Here is a 23199-nt window from a genome sequence, read left to right as displayed (position 1 = left end):
AAGCTGTCCCACTGGCACAGCAGAAATGTGCTCTTCTGTGGATTAGGAGAAACCATTAGAAGATTAATCTTGCTTTCTAACCAGCACCTCGTAAGAGCTAAACATATTCCAGAAAGGTTAATGGGAGTTACTGCAGCTCAGGTGTGACAGAAAAAGCAGCAGCTACTCGATTCAAGACCACAGACTGCAAACCCAGTGGTTTTCAATGAAGACTGCTAGGAAAATGGAATTGGAAAGCTCTAGGTTAGTGATATTAAAATCTAAAGATTAAAAAAAACATGAAAAACCATGGAAAGAAAGATAACACAATCAGGTGATTATAGGTATGTGACTAAGAACCAAAAAAGCTATTATCTTCTTAATACTCTGAAATAAATCTTCATTTATTGCTTTACATAAAAACTATTACCAGAGTTTTGACATACAAGGATTTGCTTTTCATGACAGCATCATTATGAAAATTTCATTCAAAACCACAGAAACAAACAAATTATGAAGCATAAAAGTAAAAATAAGGATGAAAATTTACTCTTGCTTTTCATACTAAAATATGAGCAACAGAGTAATTTTGTGTTACCACTCTTTACTATACTTTGAATGACAATTATATTTTTCTAGCAGACTGCTCACCACACCTTTAATACTATAAACAGTTCACCATACTCTGGCTAAATCATGCTTTATCTAGCAAAAATCCAAGCTTTGTGCCTTCTATGTGCCTCTCTCGTCAACAAAGACATCTGCAAGATATCAGCACTACTCTAAACAAAATTTTACCCTGCTAGCAAATAGAGCATTTTGAAGCAGCATGACACAAAATATTTCTATCTGATAATACAGCCTGCTCACACTTAAAATCAAAGTTTGCCATCAATAAAACCATCCTCAATTTTACCTTGGGAGTTGATAATGGAAGAGAGAAGCTGTCGTTCACCTCTCTGCTACAGGCACTGTCATGCAGAGCTGCTACTGAGTCCTGGAAGACGTCTCTCTCCAGAGAATACTGTGATTCTAAGGTGGACTCATCCGCTAGATCTGCCTCGCCAGAGTCCACCTAACAACAAAAGCAATTCAATCAGCCAGGCTGTTGCCATCACATCACATAAGCCTCAAACACATGCACACCAGCCACTACATACTGAGACTTTTCATCTTTTTCTTTTTCATTCCATGTTTTAGATTGAAATTACATTTGCACAGTGCAGAAGAAAAACTTTCTGCTTCCAGTAAATCTGTGTTACTACTTCTTCAAAGGTTGCAAAGAATATCTGAAGTAATGCAAGAGTCTGAACCAGAGTAAGTTGTGGGGCTGAGGCATGCTCATGCCTATTACTAGAAGTACAAAGTGTTGGTAGAATTCCACTGTACTTTTTAGTGTCTATATTTTGATTTCTTTAGAGTTTTTTTCTTTTTTCTTTTTAATATTTTTTTGGCATGGAAAAAATAGTGAACTTCACTTGGTGCCACATGTCAGGAATGTTCTCTTCACTCAACTTCTTAGGATCAGTTATTTTTAAACTCTCTTAAAAACAATTTCGAAAACTACAGAGCTTTAAAGTGAATTTATAAGAAAAAATCTTTATGTGATTTTTTTAACAGATTTTAAATTATTTTGCTTTTGACAACAAAATTACAATAAGGATTTGTACATTTCTATTATGCTTACATGAGAAATAAAATTTTTAAAAGTTTCAGACATTGACATGGGTAGTATTTTTGCCTTTTTTTAAAAATGAAACATATTTTTTTCAAAGACTCATATTCTTTTAAATACGAGAATAAAATTAAGCCCTAAAACCCCTAATTTATGGTGCTTCATACACTAGACTTTGATTATTATTTCATCTCCCTGGCAGAGCTCAAGAACATATTGTAGGCCAACAAAATGATCACTGGACTAAAAGCCATCCTCATATGATAAACTTGTATGAAGCAGATGAGTGCACCCATCTACTGAGATGGGATCTAACTTGTTTTTCAGCCCCTGTGGTTAATCATATTATGAATCCATTATAGCAGTAGCAACAATCTGCAGTAATTCAACACACTGATTCCTTTTCAGGGTAAAAAGAATTATTTTTTTTTTATTATTTCAAGCCCACAGACTTAACTGCTAATCCAAACTGCTTCTTTGCTGTAACTTACTCTCAGTTCATCTTCTTGAAAATGCATATTCATTTTACCAAAGCTATGGCCTAAAAATATTGTGAAAATTCAGAACATATCTGTAAAATCTGAGTACCGATTTGTCTATGAAAAACAGTATCTCATATGTGCACTCTCAAAACATATCTTCAGCTGGGTGACTACACATTTAATTTCCCATTTTGCACATTTAATTAAGACAACTGACAAACTTGACTGACAATTTTATTAAGCCATGTATTTTCATTGCTTTTTTCACAAGTTTTTTTTTATTCGAAGCACAGATAGAAGTCAAATTTTTTAGACAGTTTGAATTTGATCATTTCAACATATCTTCAATTAAAGGCTATTCAGAATACAAAACTCGTGCTTCTTCTAAATGAATGGAGCAAGAAAAATACTGTTACCTAACTGCTAAAGGTAACAAACTGAAGAATTAAAAACAGGCAGTCTTGTTTAAAAGCAAGCTATTAATCAGCTTGTCATATACAAATGTGAAAAAACAGCAAAACTGCTGGAAGCAGTAATGCAGAGATTTTCTCCTTGACAGGATACATTTCAGGTTCTTGTTCAATTTTGACTTTTTCTCTAATGAACTAAGTTCTCATGTTTAGAAGCTGCTTCCCTGCTCAGGTGCCCAGAAAATGAGGGCCTAATAATTTCAACATCAGACCCAGAACAGGACAAACAACCATGAGAATACACACTTAGAATACATACATATACATGTGTATTCTGGGTTGTCGCTTCATTGTTTTTTTTTATTTTATTCTGTGGGAGGAGAGGTTGGGGGATTTTTTGCTGTGCCCTAGGTCCTGTGTCTTTTTAATCTGAGTTCTTATTGGCAACTTCTGGGCTATGTAAGGCACTGAATGCTCAGGTAAGCCGCATTGTTCGTACAAGTGAAGACCTTTTGACCTTGTAAATCTCATAATCACTGATTGATGTTGAAGGCTGAAGAATATTATTAGGAGGAAGTATTTGCAGCTTTTGAAGATAGAGTATTCCTTGTAACGCTGGATTACATGCAAAAAGGGAATATCAAAAACCTTCCACAGTAGAAAAGTGATGTATTACGATACATAGAAAAATAGGCACATGAAAAGGTGCACATCTGAAAAGGTGAGATTTCCAAAGGGCTGTTCAGTGCATGCAAGGACAAGGGGATAGCCATGCACTTTTGAAAACATCAGCAAAATACTTTTTTTTTCCCCAGCAGTGAACATATCAGAGGCCAGATTCACAGCTCATGCAAAAAGACGAAGTCTCTAGACACCAGTTTCTACAAAGTCAGAATCCATCCCACCTATGGTGGATGAGTAATGTGGAGACAGTGCACACTAAAAATAAGCATGGACAGTGACAAGGCAACTCCTTTCACTACAAAATGCAAAGACTGAAGAAATCTGTGGTAAGTTGGGCCACTAACCAGAGCCAGCTCAGCATGGAAGAGGGCTGCATCAACTGGCCCCTCTTCCTCAAGTGACTGGGCAGTGTAGAAAAAGCAATCTTCCTTAGCAGAGACATAGCCCTCCTCAGGTGAAAGCTGCAGAAAGAACGAAGCTCTGAGTCGGATGAGTGGCCTGGACACAGCAGGTGCAGTGTGCATTCTGTGAGAGGGGCAGGGGGCTGTTCAGAAAAGCAAATGGATTCCAAATGCAGCAAAGAGATCATTTTAATCACAGTCACAGTATCCAGTGGGTAAAGAGACTTTTTTTTTTTTTAATTTACCTGAATTGATTCAGCTTCACACCTCATTCTAAAACCCCAAATAATGAAAAAGGTTTGTCCAGGTATACCAGAGAGCCCACAAGTTAAGTCTAGGCTCATTTTCAATTTCTGGTCTTAATAAAGATAAATTAAAACTGCCATCACAGCTGCCAACAGAGAAAGAACCTAACAGCAGAGGTCTTTATAATCTTGCTAGCCACAGAGCAATCCTGCTTGCAGGCAGGAAGACTTCATCTACTCTCTGTGTTTCACAATTGTATCTGTCAGCCTCTAGAGGACAAAATGTAATCTGACTACAAACCAAGTCCTTTTTCCAACATAATTTGATAGTAGGTGCATTTGTCCAGTACTGCAAAAGAAGCAGGGATTATTTGCAACATTTAATTACTTGGCAAACTTAGTACATGAAATATCGAAGTGCAAATGCCATATGTTTACAACTTTAGGGAAACAAAACCACATGCATTTTCTCTTTTAGAGTGGCATCTTCTAGAGTATGAAATTTCAATTGCAATTAATATGGAGTCTCCAATTAAAAAAAAATTAATTTAGCAGAGCAAGTTAAAATGTACTCTCTTACTATAAAAAGCAAGGTTTCTGGGAACTTAAACAATAGACATTCCCTCCCACTCTCTCCACAAAGATCTACTAAGAATGAAAATTTGGTATCTACATCCACAAGGGTTACAAGACTATAAATTTATGAAAGGCAAAAATGAACCTCTTAAACTATACTTGCACTTACTAATATAGAGAAAGGTATCTTCCTTGTATGTATGAACTAATGCCATTCTCCTGATTTGAACTTAACCCACCAGGGATGCTCGTTCACTAGCATTCTTACTGCGATACTATCTCAGTGACCATAGGTAACCTTTAACCTCCTTTTTCAAATTTTTCCAGACTGCCTTATAAAACCAAACCTGAAATAACCAGTTAGATGTATATAAAGTGAAGACCACACAATATAACATAAACAAAGTGTGCTATTTAAATACAAAGATTGCATAGAAACGTGTGAGGGGCTGGAATGTTAATCGTCAACGCATCAAACATTTGCAGAAGCAGCAGGCACTTTGCTGACCAAGCACAAAGTAACCACCCAGCTACAGAGGGGGTGCACACCCACCACCCAAGGCTACAAGCTGGGTTTTGAGCCAGATAAGGGAAGAGGCTGGTAAAAAGCAAATCCTGCAAGGTGCCAGGGTGCTTTTTATCATATCCATGTCCTTACACAAGTGGCTCAGGTGTGAAACTCCCCTCTAGAGACCTACCAGGACACTCACATAAAGCCTGAAGGTATTCATGCCTTCTCATGGGCTGTAATTCGCTCCATTATGGTAACCTGAGAGGAAGTTGTAACATCTTAGGTGTCATAAGCCATCAAAGGGAGAAATGCCCCATGATCTATGGTGTTACATGAGACAGTGTAAAACTCTCCACCTCATGGGAGGTAGTTGGGCATTCTCACCTAGCCTGAGCGTGTATTAACTCTTTGAACTTTGTGTTTCAAGGGTTTCCCCCATCCCCAGTGGATCAAGACTGTGACCAGCACTTTGAAGGGGCACTGAAATTGCAATAATCAAGTCTTGTCACTGGATCCATGGGTGGTGACTACATACCTTTCTACCCTTATCCCTTCTTTTTCTCTCTTTTCCCATATACATTTTCTGAAGTGTTATTTTTTTGCTTTTATATGGCTGCATTTCTAACTAAAATACCTACATTTTAAAATTAGCCAAGTATTATTCTACCTTAAGGTTCTTAAGCTTGCAAGTAGAAATTTGTTATTGAACCTCTGGAATGTTTTCTTGTTTCTCCCACACAACACCCAGAATAAATAAAACAACCTCCCCAAGCAGAATAGCAGCTGTAACAATACTATACCTTGTAGAGCAAAGAATCAGTAAATTCCACACAAATCAAAACCAACTTTTATGTCACCATCTCACACATTCAGAGAACCATGTAAAGTGTACAGTGTACAATATTATGGCAACTTTCATCCCTGAAAGACTCCGCTGTTTGCAAGGTGTTTTGCTGTTTTTTCATCTGCAGGACAGGTGTGCTAGGTCCTGCAATCACTACACCAGCAATATACTACCCAGGCTACTCCTACATGTGAGGTAATATTTGGGCCACCCAACTGTACCTCAAAACACACAAATGTATGGAGAAGTCAGGATCAGCGTGTACCAGCTTCAATTATATGAACAATACACACTGAATTCCCAAATCCTTACAGGCAATGGTTTGGCAACTCCTATTTTAACTGTTCCTGTTGGGGCTCCTTTCAGTGCTTGCACCGCTTCTTCCAGGCTGCCATTTTCCAAGTTGATATCGTTGACAAACATAAGCCGATCTCCAGGAAGAAGTCTGCCATCTTGCTCAGCCACACCTCCGGGAACTAATGAGCGAATTACAATTACAGTGTTTGCTGGATCAACAGGATCCTAATTAAATAAAAGGGAAGAAAAATATTTAATTTTTTTTACTCTTTTATATCTTGAGAGGACAATTTTTATTCATGACCTTTTATTGACTAGAGTTGTGTTATTAAGAAGTGTTGCTCTCCTCTAGATGAACCCTCAGTAGGAGCAAACCATGCTGTCTGTACACTCCATACATTTAGACCTCCATTAATTTCAATTCTTAAATGTAAAAATTATTACTCCTGTCTAAGTGATGTTCCATCATGTATCTCCAATTTAAAATACTACTATATGTGCACAGTGTCATTCATGCACATCAGAAATTCATAGACTTCCTACTGTAACAACAGTGTTGCAAACTCCATCCTCCCTCGCACTCAGAGGATGCAGGTGGGGAATGTAGATGGGGGCAAATGTAACACATACACTCTAGTGGAATGAATTACTTATTTTCAATAACTGACTTGTACTTCATGATATTGCTCAAATGAGAAAGTAGTTTTCAAGAAGCAAGGTCTTGTGCATGCCTAATTAAACACTTATATGAGAGAAGAACATACCAATATATAGGACTAATCAGCAAGACAAAACAAAGTGATGTTTGCTTTTAAGGAAGAAAACTGCTTTTAAGTGACCATCCTCCAATATACTGATTTTTATTAAAAAAAAACTAGCATCAAATACTATTAAAAGGGATATATAATTCTTCTATAACAATTATCACATACGCAAAAAATTTCTGCAATTCTTACAGAACTACATTCACAAGGAACATCATGTTAATACTTCCAACATACAGTTCACTTAAGAGCATGAACAGAAAAAAAACCCCAAAAAATGTAACCCTGTAACAGTTTTACTGAAAGCAAAAGTAGAGAACAGACCAGCATGCAGCTGTAACAAGTTTTTATGTCAAGATGTACATCTGAAAGGACAGACACCATCAAAGCAACATGAAAATGCCACAGGAATACGGAGACCGCTGAAAGCTGGTGTGAGAGAGAAGTGTTGATGGAGGGAGGGAGGGAGGGAGAGAGAGAGGGACGGAGGGAGTGAGGGAAAGAAGGAAGGACATCAAGAAGACCCTTAGCACTTGATGACAGTAAAAAAAAAATGCCATGGAGCAATAAAACACTTCCCAAGTCAAAATGTAACTAGCAGTGCTGCTGAGCATTGACATTTTCCTTACTATTTTAACAGTAAATACTTACACTGTCACTTTAGATGGCACTGCATGACATATTTTTGGGGGAAAAAAAAGAAACAAGCCTCTCTCGTCTATGTGACAGTCCTCTTTAGGGTTAGAAATTATGCAGACCTTTCTACAGGCCTGCCATTGTATAAAACATAAGGAATGCATTAGTACGAGCACAAATCTCCTTAAGTTTAGTTCACCCTTCACTGAAAATGAATTGAGAATTTGATGGAAACAGAAAAATAGAAATGTAAATCTCCCTGTAAATTTACTGTTCACAGTCTTATAAGAAAAAAAACTTCAGTGACAGAGTGGAATTTTTTTACTGCCACATCAAAGGAGAGAACACATGACAGTACCCAAATATTGCAACATCAAAAAAAAGCTAAGTGTTAGAAAGCTGAGTAAAGCTGGAAGACTAACTTCTATTTGAAAAATATAAGTTATACTACCTTATATTTGAAAAATACATTAACCAGCTTAAGGCACTTCCCACAAGCCTATAGTACTATTATCCATAAACAAACTTCAGTCACTAACCACATACGCACCCACCATTTGTGTTAATGCTCAAAAGAGGCTGAAGCAAAAAGATCTTCTACTGAGTGCTGACATGGACTTAAACACTCAGGCTCATCTGTGATGTCTCACTGCAGAGCATCATGAGCAACACTTTAAAAAGTAGTCAGTGCTCAGCATTCATAAAAGACACTTTACTATGCCTTTATCCTTCACATTATTACACTACACTGCTCTTCATTTTATCAGTGTGCAAATGCAAAATCTAAGCCATAGCTTAATTGTAAGGAGTGCCCTGGGGCCATAATTTCCCCCTGGAAGTTATCTCCAGAAGCAAATGCATTTCTATGGACAAGATCGAGCAGAAACCTGGAAAGAGATGTGACCCCCACAAAAGCCTACATTGACCTCAGGGAGAAATTACTTGATATTCAATTAAAAATTATCCACTGGAAAACTGGGAACAGGAGGAAGATTTGTTCTGGCATCCTTACCAAGTGAAGGCAAGAGACAGGCAGTAAGCTGTTGACTGGGACACACCAAGAAACGTATTTTAGATATCCAGGAATTCTGAAGTCAAACACAAAATGAATGGGGATGTTTAAGCATGTCCCCGACACACAGCAGCTAAGCAAGGGATTTCAGAATTACAGTTCTGGATTTTAGTAAATCCTGCTTTAAGCATTTAAGTCCTTTATTGGATCTTGCCCTAAACACCTCACTGCAGGTGCAAAATATATGGCTAAATGCCTAAATATGCTGTCTACATAACTTCTTGTCCTTGGATCACTAGGAGACAGGTTTTTGAAAACCCTAGCATATAATGGATCATCTGTTTTTCTGAACCGGTATTACTATCATTCAAAACTGTAGTCTTAATCCAATGAGACAAATATGTAATATAATTACTGGAATGCCTACCAGTTGTGATTAGTTCTACTTTATTGCTTGGTTTCAATTAATGTTGACCCTTAAAATGCATAGAACATACTGCAAGATCCAAACAATATGAAGTATTTTGTCCTCCATCCAAAGAAGTGCAGAAATTACCTGATAGTCCAATATGCTAAATCCAAGCCCCATACTCCCTTTCTCCAGCTCAATGTGCTGTATTTCTGTTTCCCACATTGCCAGAGATGAGCTTTGCACCTCTTCCATACTCTGACCATTATCAGCTGTTTCCAAAGTTGTTCCCTCTGTGTTTGAGGAGCCGACAAATCCAAGCTCTATATGACCCTGAGAAAAACAGTAAATGTTCATCAATAAAATGTAAACACTTGAGAATCTTTAGAGACAAAAACCTGCTTACAAAAAAATGATAAAACCTAAGTGATATCTCTAAACACAGAAGAAGTGCAAGCACTCAGGAGATTTAACAAACACTGATAAACCTCGTGTAAAATTCATATCCTTCATAGCCAAGATGCAAGTATATTAAACTACTCACGACAAAAATATTTAGAAAATTCTGTCGAATGAAAATCTTCAAAAAACCTTTTTAGTATATGCATTCAAATATATGGGAAATATATGTTATTAAATATTATGTCTAAAATATGCCTTCATTAAATGTAATCATACTGATAGTAGCCAGAATATTTAATAAAAGTAAAAACAAACAAATATGTACATACACAGACTTTTCTTCACTTGGTTTCATAGAGAAGTTTAGAAACTATAAGCTGAATTTGGTGCCTTGCTCAGAACTCAGAGTTAACTGTTTCTCTTTTCATACAAATGGTATTGCTTTGTATACTACACCCTAGGCTATTCCTACATGTTTAGTTCACCAGGCTGCCCAGAGCTGTGCACTTACAAGTGACAGAAGCGTAAGTCAAGGAAAGCAAACACAGCTATGTGCAATGCAAACCCAGGTAGTAATGTTCAAACCTAGATTAAATACATTCAGATTCTAAAGAACCCAAGTTCAATTTGCTATACTCCTGTATCTTGCCTACAGGACAAGAAGTACAGTACTTAGAGAGAAAGCCCCACATCCTAGAATATTTTGCCTGTGACCAGCCAGAATTCATATCTTCTGGGGGCCTAAAAATAGCATATAAACATTATTTGCTGTTTCCTATTAGACTGGCTCCAATTCCAAAAATATTAAAATATATTTCTAATCATATAGAAGAACTTAATCTTCTTTTTTCTCAAGGAAACTGTCATTTTCAGTGATTGTTTAAAGACAAAATACCTTTTCTGTGAGCTGAACTTCAGATAGGCTTAGACTCTCTAGTATTTCTGGTTGAGTAACAGGTGGAGCTACTGGACGACAGCACACCATTGTCACCTTAATAGGCAGCTCTTTCAAGATACTGACCACATCCTTGTGGTTTTCTCCAAGCAGAGAGATGTCATTCACCTCAAAAAATAAAGAATACACACTGATTAGAACTACAGTGTTCATTTGAAGCACAATAACAAAAATGAGTAAAAAAAAACCCAAGCCAACCCCAACTCACTAATCACCTCATTAAAAAAAAGTAAAATAAAAGCAACAAAAATCCCCATGCTAATAGACACTTCCAACCCTTAATTTCTACTCAATTTGGTTCTCAGTACCAAGATACGTATTGAACTAAATGTATGTACGGTCTTTTAAATTGCATGACACTGCCCTACAAACACCATATACAATGTACCTTCATGTTTCTTGCATTAATATAAACGAAATTCGCATCTTAATTCTAAAAGAATAATTTAGAAAAGTAATTAGATGTATAGTCCATTCACTGAGTTGGGATAAGCCTATTAAATCTTAATACTTTTGCTACATATTCTTTTTTGGTGACTGTCTTGGTTTCAGCTGGGATAGGGTTAATTTATTCTCACTAGTTGTGCAGTGCTGTGTTTTGGATTCAGTTTTGGATTAGATAACACACCAGTGTTTTGGCTGCTGCTAAGCTGAATCAAGGAGTTTTTGATGTTTCATGCTCTGCCAGTGAGGAGGTACAAAAAAAGGAAAAAAAAAGCTATGAAGGAACACAGCAGGGATAAGTGATCTAAATTGGCCAAAGGGATATTTCACACCCAAGAGCGTCATGTCCCCAGTATATAACTGGGGAATTAACGGGAAAGTGCACTGATCAGAGCTCAGGGACAGGTTCTGGCATTGATCAGCAGGTGGTGAACACTTCCACTGTGCATCACTTGAAGGTTTTTCTCCTTTCTACTAATATTTCTAATATTATTATTATACTTTACTTTGTTTCAATTATTAAACTGCCGTTATCTCAACTTACAAGGTCTTACTTTTGATTCTCCTCCTCATCCCAGCAGACTGGGGGTGAGTAGGGTAGGTAAGCAAGTGGCTGCATGGTGCTTACTGGCCAGCTGAGCTTAGACTATGCGAGAGACCTTGGACTATCGAAAAGTCAGCTAAGAAATGTATGTATGTAAGCACATGTACTCACATAAATATATGTAAGTATATATGAAGTGACTACTCAACCACTAACTGGCATGCCGTTAGGCATACATCACTCCCATGGTCATAGCCTATGAGAACAAACTTACTGCTCAAAAACTTTACTGAATGCAGACTAAGAAAAAGCAGTACTTATTCTTACTTCTAGCAGTTCATCTCCACTGAACAGCTTGCCACTTCGTCCGACTGGCCCTTCAGGTAAGATAGATCTGATAAAATGGTGACCCACTGTAGCTTCAAGGCTTATCCCTAACCCACTGCTTTCACTAAATTTATTAACCACAGCCACCTAAAATAAGATGAAGAAATGGTTACATTTGTCATATTTACAGCCAGATCTGTTACTTTCCACTTCAATTAACATGCAATTAGGTCAAAATTCCAGAAGTGAGAAACCAGAAGTACTATCACATAAAATAGGGAGTCAGGTAAAAACTGACTCGTTGACCACTTTGCAATACACAAGTGGGAACTGCTTATGACAACAATGTATCTAATAATATCTAGTTCTGCAGACCCTACATCTGTGACGTGATCTCCTAAAATCAGATACTACTTTTCTTCTGTATCTACAGTATGTGTTCTATGCATTATTTAGATCATTACGTGAAATCATTTACTCAGTATGCAGAATGAGAATGAAGGTTCAAGTCCTAGCTAATGAAGTGAGCTTTGAAGTTCACATTAAATATTTTTTCTCTAAAAACATTTATTCTCCTGAAGCTAGAAAATAAGTGAAACAATAGTCATGGGCACAGTAATCATACAAGTCTGCTATGGTTTTGATAAAATACAGAAAAATACATATCTATATTCAAAGTCTATAATTAGAATAATCTTCTGAAGATACTAAGGAGCATATGTGTAATTTTCATACATGAAGGAACAAATGCAATACAAGCATATTTCTATCCATATGTTGTCAAGATAATAGATGCACAGATGAAAGAGATGCATATTTAACAAGAGTAAACAAAATTTACCTACCACTATTTCATAATTCGAACCCATAATCCTCTGCCATTTTATCTTTGCAGCTGCTTCTTCTGTACTAGTTAGCTGGAAATCTAAAATTTATATTTAAGATTATTGTGACAAAAAATTAAAAAACCTAGTAAACTCCTACAACTGATAAAGTATATGGAACATGCACAATGACACAATCATTCCCATGATGTCAGAACTCCCCTAAATATGACTAAAAATTTCGCATGTTTAGTCTCACCAAGCTTGGGGTTACCACAGCAAAAACTCGCAAAGCAGTATAAAGATTCCAATCATGAAAAACTGTGTATTTTGAAAGACATGAACAGTCAAATAGTTTGGCGGCTGGGAAAAAAGATACATACTAGCCTCAGAGTTAAGTCAAGTATTTGCAATTTTTCAAGATAATAGACACAAAGGAAATGAAAATGTTGTATTCAAGCCCTATGTCAAATCAGACTACATGTGTGCTGGTCAGATTAATTCAGGGGGACGGCTAAAATACGGCTTAAAAATGCACACTGATCCTTTTGGACAGACCCTGTATTTTACAGAGAATGTCCAAAAAACACAATCTGGAGATCTTTTTTTTTTTTATTTTTAAAACCATGAGAACAACTGTGAAAGACCTTTCTGAAACTGTAAGCCCTAAAGGTCAGTAACAGAATGCAAGAAGTCCAAGTTCTTTGCTTTTTTTAAAAAAATTATTTTAATAGCTAAAGAATAGTAACAAACTTGGAAAGGAAGGAAGTGGGAGAAGTACAGTGATACAGTGACAGACTAGGTAGTAAACTGTGGCAAATCTTAATTTGACTGAAAGTTTATTTGCAGGTTTTAAAAACAGAGAAATGCTTTCTTTCTGCTCATTTCCCCCTCATTCACATTGTCTAGGCTCTATGGCAGAAACCAATAAAAAGCAGTATTTAGATACAGCTGCCAGCAAACACAGCAAGTTTAGCAGGATCCTACATACTCAAGGTCCATGGTCTAGGCTGTGTCTACAGTAAGTATCAAAATAAACTCTTCAGATCTGAATGCTTATCACAAGCAAGGAGAAGAATCTTCATTACAAAGTTCTCAAAATCTCAAAGTAATTATAGTAAGAAAAGAAAATGACTAGGAGCCTCAGACAGTGTTTTAAGTCTAGTCATTGCCCAGAGACATTACTAAATATAAAGTCAGATGTTGCATTGTATTCAAGGAGGACAATACTTTCCCCAAAGCCAAGACACAGCAGTATCTGAAGGGAGGAAGTTAAAAAGAAATTCCATCAGCTATCCAAGAAGATCAGAAAGCATGAGTTATGAAAAGATATATATCGCAGAACTTTTCAGTTCCTCCTTTTACTTCAGAAGCACAAAAATGTTACCCATCAAGTTGACACATCAAGTTATGTCTAAATCTGAAAAGCATATCATCACACAGGACTTCTGAAAATGCTGAACAGTGCTCTAGAAGATCAAGCAGGAAAAACATAGAAAATAGGAATTTTGACAAAAAGTATGGGAAAATTTGGAGAGTATCAGTAAACCAGAACTGACTGAATTTCAGACATTACCAGAGAATACTAAATGAAATGTAAGCTCAAGAATTTGGGAAAAGGAAATTCATCAGAAGATGCAGAAGTGCTGGAATGCAGCTGCACAGCTGCAGACAATTGTAAAGATAACAGGGAATGGGAAAGAAACATTTTTTTTCCTAGGCTAGACTAAGAGATATGCAAAATTAGACTAGGAGAGGGTTGAGCAAGTAGCCAAAGCAGACTGCTTCATGTGATATCTTCAGCATATAATTATTTTCAGTCACATACAGTAGTCCTGTTCCGACAAAACTTACAATTGAGAGCCCATGATTAAATGTATGACTACTCTGACTTTCTAGTTCTACCTCAGCTACAGAGATTGCAGAAGATGGAAAGACACACAAAACACCTGATCTTTGTGTAAGCACATAGAAGGGCATTTTCACAGAATAAAATATTAAACCTTGAGAACCTGTTTCCTGTTGTTTCTCGTCAGTTCCCATATTTACCACACTGGCACTGCATGGCAGTGATGGGGATCTCTGTTCTGTTTCATTGTTATCTGAAAAAAAGAAGAAATCTTTTCAGCTATTTAGCTATTTTATATGTCATAATACTTATCAAGCTCACAGGTATGCTCTGGGACACCAACTCTCTCCTTCACTGGACTTCAGAGTACTCATATTTTGCAAATGGAATCTGGCATGTGTGGCCCAGAAGAAACATCACATTTCAAAGACACTGTCTTCTGTTAATGCATTGCCTTCTCCAGTGAGTTCAACGAAAAAATCCGACAAACAAACCCACCACAACCATCAGTACCTGCATTTCTATGACTAACTAAAAATACATCTAAATATAACATTCTTTAACATTCTTGTATTTGTTTCTTTTTTTTTTCCTTTGTGCAATTTAGAAAGCTGACACTGGAAACAAAAATGCTTCAGCCTTGGAGAGCTGTATAGCTGGCACACTTTTCATATGTAGAAAACCTCTCCTTCCATCAAATTCTGTTATGTCTGTTGTGACCTGTCAGATGTCTCGAACACCTGTTGGCTGGAGAAACAGCATCCTGAACACTGGCCTATACCTCTTGTTAATGGTGGGAGTGGGAGGATGAAATACATGTAAGATGCTACTGGCTCTTTGCAAATCTTGTGCAAGATGGAGATTAAGCCTCTGTTGACTACTTGTGACATACTTTCACTGACATCAAACTATAACACAAGCAGCTATTTTGTGCTTCCAGCCCCTGTGCAGATACATAACTTTCATTCAAACAGTGACTTTCAAGACATGGCACATATACTTAAGTATGTGCAGAATATGTAAGATAAAGCTGCACTAGTCTCAAGTCATCAGCAGCAAAATTACTACTGGTCTTTGGCATCTGAACATTTTACACATGCATTGTCAATACCCTATCAGCCCTTAAATACAGGCTACTCCTCTCATTCCTCTACCTTGTAACAAGCAAAAGTAAAAGGGGATGAGACTGATTATGCTCATCAAGGAGGGTCTTTCTCTGATTGCTTTTGAATGCAGCTCTCACTCCTGAGTATGAATAAAACATTTGCTGCCTTCTTACCATTCAAAGATTTGCAGGATCAAAGGCTTGAAGCAATTCAGACAGAAGTGCAATGCAGGAAAGAACTTTCAACACTCACTTTGAAAATGCAGCAAATAATACCACTGTATCTAAAAGATTAATCAAACCATTGCAGACAAAACTCCACCCTTATGTACAGCAGCTACCATTACCATCTGTAATGGCTAACCAGAATGAATCTGGCCCATTTACTTACAGTTTGCAATTGAAAAGAAAAATGTTTCAAGCCAACTTAACAGCAAAGCCAGTTTTAATTACCTTTGGCTGTGGTACTATCCCTTGTTTGGAATAATAAGTCCTGCTCAACAGGAGCACTGAAGTCTTCCTGGGGTGGAATACGATTTTCCTGTTTAAGACCTCTTCTGATCAAAGTGAGCCGAACCGTTTGTCCCGTGTGCCGCAAAACATCAACTGCTTGCTGGTTAGTAAAACCCTGAAGATTTGTTCCATCCACCTGCAGGATCAAGCAGCTTTTCAGCTCACCCACAGAGAAAAAGTTCAGGGCAAAACAATGCAGTGAGCTCTAAGCATTTGTTAGCCTAAGCAAAAAGTAAGTGGAGGGGCAAGAACAAAACCTATACCGTTTTATGTAATTGGATATGCTAAGCACACCCACTGGAGTAGCCCAGAGCTAGGTGACAACCAGCACCACAGCAAAGAGGGGAGGAGCATCCACCATGATGCAGCCAGGCAGATCTGCTCTGCAAGGTGGGAGAGGATATAGCATGTGCTGTGCAGGGCATATTGTACGGCCTGTCACTCAACCACTTCAGCCATCCCTACCTCTGAGGGATAATACTGGGTGAATAAACAACACAGCCATGGCTAGGAGTTCTGGAGAAACAAGGAGACACACATCGATCCACTAGGGCAGAAAGACCTACAGAGTGCAGTCATTCTGAGGTCAAATAAACTTAGATAGAGAGAAGCCTACCAATGAACACCATGAATTCCAGTTTAGAAACAGAACACTGTTGCAAGCAAGTAGACATTATCGCTGGTTCATCATTATAAGAGTTTAAAGAATAAAATTCTGCCTCTTTTGTTTCGAATTATTTTATTATCTCATTAACTTGGGTTTTTTTTATGAAATTCAAAACTTTGACATTTCTTAATTCTATCCCATTACCCCTACCTAGCACCCACCATGTTTTATTCTTCTTCTCCCTGCAAACTCCATTATATTCTATTATTCCTACATCTACCTCACAGTGCCTTAAATGTCTCAAATACTTCTTACAATAATATGTTCTCTGACTCCTGTATTTGTTTCTGCCTATCTACACAAAACACATCCTTCATTATTTTAAGTCCTCCTAAATGAAGAATGAATCTCCTGGACCCTTAGTCATTTGTTGTCCTTCTCTGAAATTCTTCTAAAGTAACTAAAAATAAGGTGTGACTATTTAATTTTTCCTCCACACTAAAACCATATTTAAAAAACATTTTTCATTCTTCAGTGTCTGAGATCACTCAAATAGTTTTCTCCTTCTGCAGCTGGAGTAGAAGAAGAAAACAAACTTTGGAATAATCCATTTTAGCCATTTGTATTCAGCATGTAAATCATTACAAAAAATATATGTACTTCCACAAATAAACATGCAGGCACTTCTGGAGAGAGACCATAACCTGTTCTTAGAGCTGTTTTCACACAAATGCAAGGACAGATATATGAGAGACACAAAAATGCACTCCCTGCACTCAGGACCTGATTTCCACCACAAAACCAAGAGTTTATAGATGAAAATATGTTCTTATTTCTCTGAACACCTAAAACTTTTGAACATAACTTCTTAAAATAATTTTGAAAACAGTTGCTCAATTTGAATCAGATTTTGAAATTTCACACTTACCAACCTCCTACTGATAAGGACGATATATAATGATATAGCCTCACATACAAGATTTTTTTTAAGAATTATAAGTTACATGCAGGTAGCATAATCAGAAAACTTGTGGTGAGATACTCTGTCAGGAAAGGACTCAGAACTGCAGGACTCAGAACACTGATCCTGAGTATTTTAAACAAGTACTTCATGAGCTTTTCTTTGCAACATCAGGAAGCAGAGTCTTGTAGACAAGCGATCTCAGTTCATCCTGCGTTTACTTACAGCTATAATTTGATCTCCAACATGGATTCTGCCATCATGTTCAACAGCACTGCCTTTTGTAATGCTTTTCACAAAGATACCAGAAGGTTCTGGGATGAAAAAAACAGGGAAAATTAAATTAACTGATTTATTAAGAAACAATTTAAATAATGCAACTAAAGGCACCAATCAATAAAGGAGATAAAGAAAAAACAATCCCAAAATAAGATAATAAAAGAATCATAAAGAAGGCAATGATTTAAGAAAAACATATATATTATTATCTTAAACAATGAGCCAGATTGTCTGTCTGCATTGGATCAGATTTAATTCAAAACCTTACAATGCCAAATACACAATTCCTGATGCAAAACAAGAAATATTCTTGATGCAAAACAAGAAATATTCTAACTTCCTTTAATCTAAATGTTGAAACCAGCATAGACAAAAAACATATTTCTGACTTTTGCCAGATTTGGACAGAAAATTCAGCTTGAGTACACTAATCCGGCAATTTCTGAATTTTCTATGCACCTAATAACAGCTTAAAAAAAATGCATGCTTGGATTGCCATATTGATAAAATTATAAATGAACAGGAACACAACTTTACGTTTGAACCAATTTTTAACTGCCGTTATCACTATTTAATAAAAAGGTCACAAAGTTTTAAAAACTCAAACAGAACAACAAAATTAAACAAAAAAACATCCATCAAAAACATTTTAGTTACTAACTAGTTACTACTTTTGAATCAAAAGGAAAATAATACATAGAAAACACCCACAGATGGGACATTTTACTAAAAGAAAACATTTCAAGAAAAACACACTTGCTTTGAAATAACTTCAACAGCTCAATAAAATACAAATATATGGAGTTCCTACATGAACATTTTGCACAGCTTACATTAAATCAGGAAAAATAACAGCGTAAACAGGCATGAAATCACTCTGATGGTCTCAGGCCTGTAACACTGGTATCAGAAATCTAAACAGCATCTACTTTTTCTCAATAAATGTTCTCACTCTATTAAATGAATATACTTGATGTGAACATAATACACTAAAAAATATATTTTGAAAGCTGTCACACCTTTTGCAGACCTCAAGCTATCTTTTTAATGGCCCTCAATATGACAAAAGTTATAAGGAAGGAGGGTTAATGACTCAACTCAGCTTAGGAAAAATAAGATTACATATATATTCAAGTCATCTCATTGAGAAGTCTCTCTATTTCTGTCAGGTTTTGGGGTTATTTTTGGGGGGGCAGGGGGTTGGGGTGGGTTTTTGTTTGCCCAGGCTTTGTGCATAATTACAAAGCTGGTCCTCCTAACTTCCAAGCATTCTTATATCCTGTAACAGCTGTAAGATAACATGACAACTCCTTCTCTGACAGCCAAGTTGTTCCGTAACTGTTATGCCACAAAATTGAGTTACCTAACTAGTTCCTGAGACACGGATATTCTCTAACATAGCTACATGCAACACAGTAATTTCAAACTGAAGACCAATGACACCCAAATACTAAATAAGTCAAAATGTGCCCTCAGATCTATACATGTTCTACATCTAAATTTGTCTTTTGAAATTCAACTGGAAGCTGCTAAAGAGTGGACTTTCATGAACTCTGACTGTCTGGTCCCGTGGAAGTCCAGTTATCTCTGATCCAAAAAATTATAGCTAGAACTGCCAAAAATATGGAATGTACCATAATCCATACATTTTTCAAACAATATACAAATCAAAGCAACAGCTCTTTGAGAAGCTTTATGACACGTTCAAAAGACATCCCTTCCTAGCATCACTGAATTTGCCAAATTTCCCCTAAAGAAGCCTAAGAGAGATCTGAATTATTTTTGTGAAAAATGTAGTGGAAATTACGAAGTAAAAATAAGCAACTGTCCATGAACATTTCTGCATTTATTTCTTTAAATAAACTTATTTATTGTCTGCCATAGCACACAGATGAAGAAACAGTTATTACATCCAGAAGTCAGTAAAGAATTTGGGATGTGCAAGTAGCATTATGGACATTGTTTAAAAATTAGTAACAATCTCTAAAAACTACTCAGAATGCTACTGTGTTGCCCTGTAAGAAGGCTACTTCTAACAGAAAGGGCTCAAACTATTTTACCATTGCTTTTCAAAAACACGCAACTATGAGTTTAGCCAAAAGTGAAGATAAAAAGAGATTTAAAAATACTGAGGTGGGATTTTTTAATAATATCAATTGCTTTTATTCTGAACATCCTTTTTAAAAAATGAAAACCATTTTTTCTCCTTTTCAAATTTCAAATAGATTTTAAATGGTTAAGGGTTCTTTTAAGATAAGTTATATCAAAATTAAGTCTTTGATGCACATATACCATAGTATGGAATAGACTGCATAATAAAGTGCAGGAATCAACAATTACCTGATGTCTTGTCCCCAATGTAACCAGCAATAGTTATTCCTAAACCCTGGTTGTTTTTAGTGAGTTCAACATTGAATTTCTCCCCATCCTCACAGCTATCAGCAGAAGCATCATCCTAAAAAGAAAAGGGGGATTAGAAAGGAAGCTCTTTTTCTTTAAAGATTCACCACATTCTTTAATGTCAGTAACACATAAAATTAGATAAAACCACAAAAAAGGAAGTATGAAATTTGCTTCTGTTCTTATTTGCTGTTCATCTGTCAAACAAGAGGTAGGTAACATTCCTCACAGTAAAGCAATGCAGGTCAGGTCATGTCCTCCTTCACCCCATTACTCTGGGATATTACCTTCAACCTATCAAATCATTATTTAATTGATAAAATGATTGGTAAAATTTGCACAAATTGAACAATTCATTTCTTGTACCGCAAGTTACATATATATGTATATGAATATGTAGCTTGCTGATTTTCTGGGATCTCCTCAGAACTAGCTTTAGACTGCTGTGTTATTAAAAAGAAGAAAAAAAAACTAAATTGTATTTTCTATTCTACTTGTATAAATTTCTGTTCATTAACTATAGGTGTCTTTTAAAAACTTGCAAATTTAAAATATGCTAAAAGCTATCACTAGTCAGGCAATTGTATTTTTTACTTTTGAAAGGCTTAAAAATTTCATTTTAGCATATAACAATTATATTTCCAGCTAGCTAAATAATTACAATCTTCATTAATACCTGCTATAACTCTCTGAATTTCAGTACCAATGGATTTTGGGTCTATTTAATTACTTGTTGTTAATGAAAGTGGAATACATATTAAAATCCTATTTTAACAATGGGGATTTGTATTAGAAGTTTTTATTCTGCCCCTTCTGCATGCCAAATAGTAGCTATTTTTTTTTAAGTGACAATATGGCAACCAGGCAGATATTAACTAAAGCCAGTTTGACTAGGTAAGTATGGACCAAAAAAGGTTTCAGGAGAACTATGATGCTACTTCCCAACAGAATCTGACTTGAGCTCTTTATCCAAGCGACTCCACCAGAAACCAAATTGAACACAAGAAAAAGAAAATTTCTAATGTATTAATCATCCCTCTCATTGATGATTAATTATTTTGGCCACAAGTAATGCCACTAAAAAAAGATCCAATTCTTATAGCCTCCTGAATTTATACAAGATAGACATCTGCAGGTAACATGACAAGAAGTGCCCATTTTGCAAAGCCATTCTGGTCCCAATAATAGTTTTAAGAGCATCATGAAGACTTCACCTACATCGCACCTGATAGGAAGAAACTAAAAATCAAGCTGTTTGAATCAACATCTTTACTCCAGACCCAAATCAATGAGTTTTGCGTGACTGCTAACACGGGGGTTCATTCCAAGAACATGACTTTGTGTAGGCAGGAACAGCTTAAAAATAGCCTGCCTCCTGCCAGGAAAACGGTTTTGAAAAGTATGGAAATTGGGAAGGTGGCAAAAACCTCAAATTGCGCCCCTTTGCTATTTTGTCAGTACTCGAAATTGCATATATTCTGCAGCTGCAGATACATCTTCTAACACTGCATCATGTAACCTCAAAAAGGCAAATACTGCAGAATTAATGCACAGATTAAATTATCAAATTCAGCTTTTATTTTGAGAGATGCATTTCAGACAAGTAATACTAGTGTTAAATACTAATCTCTATCTAAAATGCAGAAAGATTTTATATCTCTGAGCTGTAAAGACACAAAAGTACTAGTTTCTTTCTTATCTTTAATGCTCAAAAATCTCCATGTTAAAATTAACTTTCTTTGCCTTATAGCCACAAAATAGGGGATGAATATATGTTAATTTTTCACAGATATCACTACAATGGACAGAGACAAAATGATGGTAACACCATCTAAATTGTTACATAATATCCATGCATAAATTGCAAGGACTTCTCTTCATATGTGACTTGACTCAAATCTACATTGGAACTGAAGAAAATGTCCAGAAAAACAACAGGAAAAAGTAAAACAAAAAATTCTATATAAGGATACGCTCAAAAACAACAAACCTTTTCTTCTCTCATTAATTTACTTGATATATTTACATTTTAATGTATCTGGCCATAGCAGTATGTGGCAAAACAGTACTGTTTCTAAATCCCATGAAACCAGACTTTGTTACAAACATGCAAATTACCAGTTTTGTAGAGGTTTTGAGCTGACAAGTCATGATAATATTTACAGCATTTTTTAAGTGGCTGACACTTGTAGAGGAGTAAAGATACGAAGTAGAATCATCAGCAGGGGAGTAAGAGGAGCAGCTGGCTTACTTTTTTTAGAAAATATCTAGCAAATGAGCAGTGACAGGTGATGTAGGAAAGGATTAGCATCTGTGTGCTGCTTGGCACAGGGAGAAAAGTTCTGATGAACAGATGAAATTATACAGAAAAAAGGCAGACAGAGAAATGCTAAAGACTCAACTAGCTCAGTCCTGAAGAAAAGACTGCGTTGCTTCAGTTGTCCCAATGTAATAACATACCCTTACAAGCAACTCAGAACAAGTTGTTAATCAGATTATACTTACTGAAGTCCTAAACCTTAATCCCAAAAGTCTTCAAGAATACAGTTCCTTGCACTGTGGACTCATTACATTTAAATTCTCCCAGAATTGCACTACTGGGGAAGAAAATCCTAGCTTCTGAGAACAGATACAAAATTAATACAAAAGATATTCAAAGAGCAGTTAAAAAGAAAGGAAGTTTGCAATGTGTTACATATGTTCACTGTTGCTTACCTGTTTCTCTGGTGTAGAGGTGGGTACTGGTGTTCCTGGAGGAACTGCAGGTAGAAGGGGTTCCTCAACAGGACCTCTTGCAATTACCAATTTCACTCTATTTCCACACTGCCTTAGAACTTGTGCCACCTGCTCACTGCTCATTCCAGCTAGGTCTGTATCACCAATTTTCAAGATGTGATCTCCACTACACAGTCTTCCATGCTGAAGGAAAAATAATACAAAAAAATGCCATTTCTCCCATGTACTACTCAACTAGAAAAATAGCACATAGCTTTAGTCACTTATGACATATGAATCAGGTGACTTTTTTTGGATGCCAAGTCAATATCCTGATAACATGGAGAAG

The 23199-nt window shown here is 36.4% G+C and overlaps 1 protein-coding gene across 3 annotated transcripts in view; it reads right to left on the bottom strand.

Annotated features, from left to right (window-relative positions):
• The window catches only part of MPDZ (multiple PDZ domain crumbs cell polarity complex component), a 94352-nt gene that overhangs the window by 47542 nt on the left and 23611 nt on the right, over positions 1–23199 (bottom strand). The window contains exons 8-19 of one of the 3 annotated variants that reach the window (XM_066569847.1): positions 22851–23054; positions 20076–20190; positions 17682–17770; positions 15829–16024; positions 14425–14523; positions 12443–12522; positions 11598–11744; positions 10223–10390; positions 9073–9258; positions 6120–6329; positions 3575–3691; positions 896–1054 (exon numbers count right to left, since the gene is read on the bottom strand). In XM_066569847.1, the coding sequence (XP_066425944.1) occupies positions 896–1054; positions 3575–3691; positions 6120–6329; positions 9073–9258; positions 10223–10390; positions 11598–11744; positions 12443–12522; positions 14425–14523; positions 15829–16024; positions 17682–17770; positions 20076–20190; positions 22851–23054 (1770 nt within the window). The remainder of the gene's footprint in view (positions 1–895; positions 1055–3574; positions 3692–6119; positions 6330–9072; positions 9259–10222; positions 10391–11597; positions 11745–12442; positions 12523–14424; positions 14524–15828; positions 16025–17681; positions 17771–20075; positions 20191–22850; positions 23055–23199) is intronic. The other 2 variants (XM_066569848.1, XM_066569849.1) reach the window with 2 other exon arrangements.

This window comes from Molothrus aeneus, chromosome Z, assembly GCF_037042795.1.
Source record: "Molothrus aeneus isolate 106 chromosome Z, BPBGC_Maene_1.0, whole genome shotgun sequence".
Classification (NCBI taxonomy): domain Eukaryota; kingdom Metazoa; phylum Chordata; class Aves; order Passeriformes; family Icteridae; genus Molothrus; species Molothrus aeneus.
The sequence above is the reverse complement of the archived record's forward strand: the minus strand, read 5'-3'. Positions and strand labels throughout refer to the sequence as shown.